The sequence below is a fragment of the Trichoderma aggressivum genome (assembly GCF_033847375.1).
Source record: "Trichoderma aggressivum f. europaeum strain CBS 100526 chromosome Unknown scaffold_058, whole genome shotgun sequence".
NCBI classification, from domain to species: domain Eukaryota; kingdom Fungi; phylum Ascomycota; class Sordariomycetes; order Hypocreales; family Hypocreaceae; genus Trichoderma; species Trichoderma aggressivum.
This window is the reverse complement of record NW_026946424.1, coordinates 191,196-196,069: the sequence shown is the minus strand read 5'-3', so window position 1 is coordinate 196,069 and position 4,874 is coordinate 191,196. Positions and strand designations below refer to the sequence as shown.

Genomic DNA, 4,874 nt, shown 5'->3' with positions numbered 1-4,874 from the left:
CCCCCCCCCCCCCCCCCCCCCCCCCCCCCCCCCCCCCGCCCCAACGCAACGCAGCACGAGGCCACAGTGAAAACCTGCTTCGCGGTGCAACCCCGAACGAGTGGAATCCGCTGGTGCCAAATGCAGCCCTTCGGAGGCCGAGGAGCACATGCCCTGCAGCCTCGCGCATTGAATGGCCCAGAGCGCACGCAATCTGTGACGACGACACATTGCACGTCCATCAAAGGGGGAGACGACGCCGTCACATGGAGAACCTGGAAACTGCCCGTAAAAGGCCTCGTTTGAAATTACTCCGTACGGATTGTCTCGTCCGCCAACTGTGTGGCCGGAATGCTCTTTGTTCCTGGGTTGTTTGTTATACGACACAAATACGACCAGACGCCTTCACATTCCCTAGCGCTTCCTCCCTGCTGTGGACTAGAAGAGACTTGCATGCTACACGTAGTTTTCAAGTCCTTGGTTTTTTGCCCTTCTCGTTTCTCGTCGTTGCCGGCACCATGAAGGCCTTCCATTGGCTCTGTTTTGCAGTCCGGACTCCCACCCAACTCCGCCCCGTCCAATCAACGAGGCGAGCGCCATGGCTAAACGGGACGAGGGGAATATCCAAACCAGACAGAACAGAAGAAAAAAGTGAAAAGAGAAGAAAAAAAAAGCCTCCCTGCCGCTACCAGCCCGCGATGGAGTCTGACCCGTGTGGCTGAAGCGATGGCGCGCTGCTTTCAACACTATCGTCTCTGGTTGGCGGTGCCTGGGCAAGCGGTTGGACTTTTTGGACACACCAAGTCCAGAAGTGTACAATAGCGCCGCTCAGTCAAATCACAATACAGAGCACGCTCAACTACAATAACAGGTGCCCCGGATCAGATGCAACCAGGTGTTGTTAGTCCTACAACTAGTACTACATAGCACTGCTACCATTGAACCAGGTGTCCTCTGTCCTTGGCCACGTACACGAAGGACCAACTTCCTCCCGTCTCTTACAGCCCGTCCAGGAAGCTGTCGGCCTGCCGCTTCGCCCGCCGCTCCCCCATATCCTTTCGGCGCTGTTCGATTTCGCGCCGTCGTGCAGCCCGTTGTTCCTCGCGCTGCTTACGCTGTTCCTCGGTCTTGAGCCTCTCCTCCTCCAGCGACTGCATCTCCTTTGTCCGCGTCTCCTCGTCCTTGCTGAACTTGAAGAAGCCAACGCCCTTGGTGCGGATCTCGTGGTCGGCATCGTAGTGCTTCATCTCGGGCGGCGTAGCGCTCCTATCCCGCCTGCTTGCCAGCTCGGCCATCTTGTCCGGATCATCCGGCGCAAACGCCATTGCTTGGATCGCGTCGCCGTAGATGAGGTTGCTGGGAGCACTAGGCCGGGCAGACATGCGCTCCAGTTCCTCGGCGCCCAGCAGCCCTCGCCGTATGCGACGTTCCATCTTTTCCATGTCGGCTCGCGTGCCTCGCCGTGTACGCCCAAACTCGTCCTCATACTCCACCATCTCCTCGCCGCCGCTGCCATTTGCATCCTCATCCGAGCTGGTCTCGTAGTCGTCGTGGCCTTCCACCGTCTCAGCCCACTTGCGGTCAAAGTCCACCAGCGGCGCCGCCTCGTTCTCCCTGGGCACGTAGTCTCCGCGCTTCATGGCGGCGTAGAGCCGTGCCTTGCTCTCCATCTTTCGCTTTGCGCGCTCGAGTTCCTGCGTCTCCTCCTCCGTCCCGACCACTTCTTTGAGCACCAGCTTTTCTGATTTGGCATCCCGCTCCTTGCTACTATTCGTTGTCCCTTTTGATCCGCTAGTGCCACGGAAGATGTCGTCTTTGGACTGTTTCGGCCTTGCGCGTCCAGATGCTGTTGATGTTGATCCCTGAGGGGTGGCATTTGATATAAGTGATGTAAGCTGGGCAGTAAAATCTAATGATGACGATAACGCCTCTCGTTTGTGTCGCTTTTGCGGCCTTTGGCCGTAGAGATTCGGATCTTGAGGCATGATGTGATATGTCTCTGGCGTAGATGCGATTTTCTTTGTCCGCGGCTCTCGTATATGCACTTACAAAGGCCGTCTTTAGTCCCTAGAAATGAAGAATCCTTCTTCAGAATAGAGCGCCAGATGGGGTGGCTTATACCGTGGAGGCCACAATGGATGGTTTGATTTCCAGATACTGATCAATGAAGCCCAGAAATTGATCTTATCGCTGTCGCGCTACCGGGAAGCTGGACGTCACTGATTAAAGTTGACGGGTCCTGGTGACTAAGCATCTTTTTTTGATGACCTTTCTGGTTGCTCGCACAAACAAAGCATCTCGGTCTGGGTTTGATGACAACAAGGGATTCTCAATAACACCATAAAAAGACAATGAAGCATGAATGTAGATTCTTTTCCCCAAGTCATAGTTAGAGATGGGATGTCGGCTCAACAGCCAGCGTCTCTGCGTTTTAACTTGCTACAGTGTATAAGACCCCAATTCGTATGTGGCTCCATACCTGATAGCATGCATCTCGTCCTTCTTAGACTCTCGATATGTTAAGCCACACTGTTGTTCCAATGATTCCATTTCCATCTCTACAACAGCCTCATCTCTTGCGAATCTTTGAATTGTGAATGGCATTTCGCCAAATTCAAGATTCGGGGAGTTGGTGTAGGGGTATCACGTTCGCTTTGCATTTGCTCAGTCTGGGTGCAAGTCTGTAAAAGGTCAGGGGTTCAAATCCCTTATTCTCCAGTCTTGTTGCTCTTCTCGATACAGCGCATTATTCGTATCCATCTATTTCTTCTCACGTGGTATAAGAAGATGATTAGGTATTGCGATACTCCCCAGTAGGAGTACATAGAGACACTTCTACAGCACAGGCATAGCATCACTGATGATTTGACAACGCCAACCTTGGCGTATGAGAAGGAGCGGCAGTACCCCCCTGACGAGGAGGTAAACACAAATGGAGTATATGAATAATCTTGATACATCCTATAGATTATTTGACTCATTGATACGCACATCGCACCTCACGTAGCACAGAAAACCTCATTTATTAATTTATCAAACAACGGTACAGGTTAGGCCGACCCAACTTGTAGAGCTGTTAGCTGCAACCCCACTAATTCCATCACCCCGCTATCGGAACGAAACCCATCATCTTCCATCCAAGCTACCTGTATTTTCGCAGCATCTGTTCACCCACAAGACAAAATGGCTGCAGTCAATCAGGTTTACATCGCCATCATTGGTACACACTCCCGAGAGCAATGATTTATTCGACGTGGCATTTATCTATGTATTAAACTGACTTATGATTATACATTAGGCGCCGGTGGTGTCGGCAAGTGCTTCCTCTCTCAGCTGCAAGCCCTCGCCGCTCGCAGGCCGTCCCCCAAGCTGAGCCTCTGCTACATCTCGACAAGTCGCAAGGCCCTATACAATGTCGATTACTCCCCCGTGAGCCTTGATGGTGTCACTGAAAGCCTCGCTGCTTCCACACAGGCCCCTCCTCCTCTGGCGCAAGTGATTGACTACCTGGCTTCCGCCCCCGCCAAGGTGGTCCTGGTCGACAACACGAGCTCTCAGGATGTTGCCGACGCTTACCCCCTGGCCCTGAGTCGGGGTCTCAGCATCGTGACACCTAACAAGAAGGCCTTTTCCGGCTCATACAAGCTCTGGCAGGATATCTTTACGGCATCCGCAACCTCGGGCGCCAAGGTCTACCACGAGTCTTCGGTCGGCGCTGGTCTGCCAGTCATCTCCACGCTGAAGGATCTGGTGGACACTGGAGACAAGGTGACCAAGATTGAGGGTGTCTTTAGCGGCACCATGTCGTTCCTCTTCAATTCGTTTGCACCGACCGAGGGTCAGGGTGGCAAGTGGTCTGAGGAGGTGAAGAAAGCAAAGGCTCTTGGCTATACCGAGCCGGATCCGAGAGATGACCTCAATGGCCTTGATGTCGCCCGCAAGTTAACTATTTTGGCCCGCTTGGCAGGTCTGCCTGTCGAATCGCCCACATCTTTCCCCGTCCAGAGCCTCATTCCCAAGGAATTGGAGGCTTGTGCGAGCGGAGATGAATTTCTCGACAAGCTGCCCGCCTTTGATCAGCATATGGAAGACACCAAAGCTGCCGCCGAGAAGGCTGGAAAAGTTATTCGGTTTGTTGGCAGCATTGACGTGGCTACCCAGCAGGTCAAGGTTGGGCTGGAGCAGTTTGATCGCTCACACGCCATTGCTTCTCTCAAGGGCAGCGACAACATCATCAGCTTCTATACTGAGAGATATGGCAGCAATCCCTTGATTATCCAGGGCGCGGGTGCCGGCGGAGACGTGACGGCTATGGGCGTGACAGGAGATCTCATCAAGGTGCTTTCGCAAATCGCTTAGAACCATATCCAAGATATCTATGTGGCATATATGAATCTGATAATAAAAAAAGACCAATTGCTATAAGTCATGATCGTTTATCGTCGTCTCGCTCGCTGATCGCCATGTTCGGAACCGATTGTTGTCGTTGTAGCCGCGACTATTGCTGCTGCCGAACCGGCTGCGGCGGGGGTCCGTCCATCTGGGGCTTGGATGAACGTTCTCCAGATCCATAGGAGAATATCGAAAACGACGGCAAGGAGAGAAGGAACAATAAAAAATAAGCCCATGGCCAGCTATGCATGGAGGTTAGATACGAGAGACGAGAAAAAGGAGGCATCGAGGAGAGCACTCACGCTAATCCATGATATGGCACTGACGAGAAAAGCCGAGCCGGGAAACGACAGAAATGCCAGCGCACCAGAGACATCCCAGAGTAGCACAGCCATGGCGCAGAACTATGGAAGAAGGTGTCGCGATGATGGAAGAGAAAGGGAAGCGGTCATTGCCCAGCGAGCACAACGAAGAAAACGAAGATGCCCAGGAGCTGTCTCAGC

The 4,874-nt window shown here is 53.1% G+C and overlaps 2 protein-coding genes across 2 annotated transcripts; one reads left to right on the top strand and one right to left on the bottom strand.

Annotated features, from left to right (window-relative positions):
• Positions 1-977: 977 nt before the first annotated feature.
• Positions 978-1,964, bottom strand: Triagg1_9764 (uncharacterized protein; the record flags this gene model as incomplete). The annotated part of the gene is made up of 1 exon (XM_062904757.1): positions 978-1,964. The coding sequence occupies one exon, from the start codon at positions 1,962-1,964 to the stop codon at positions 978-980; it is 987 nt and encodes a 328-aa protein (XP_062751334.1).
• Positions 1,965-3,162: 1,198 nt separating this feature from the next.
• Positions 3,163-4,338, top strand: Triagg1_9763 (uncharacterized protein; the record flags this gene model as incomplete). Its single annotated transcript, XM_062904756.1, has 2 exons — positions 3,163-3,199; positions 3,278-4,338. 2 exons carry the CDS (start codon positions 3,163-3,165, stop codon positions 4,336-4,338), a joined length of 1,098 nt encoding a protein of 365 aa, XP_062751333.1.
• Between the last annotated feature and the right edge of the window lie 536 nt (positions 4,339-4,874).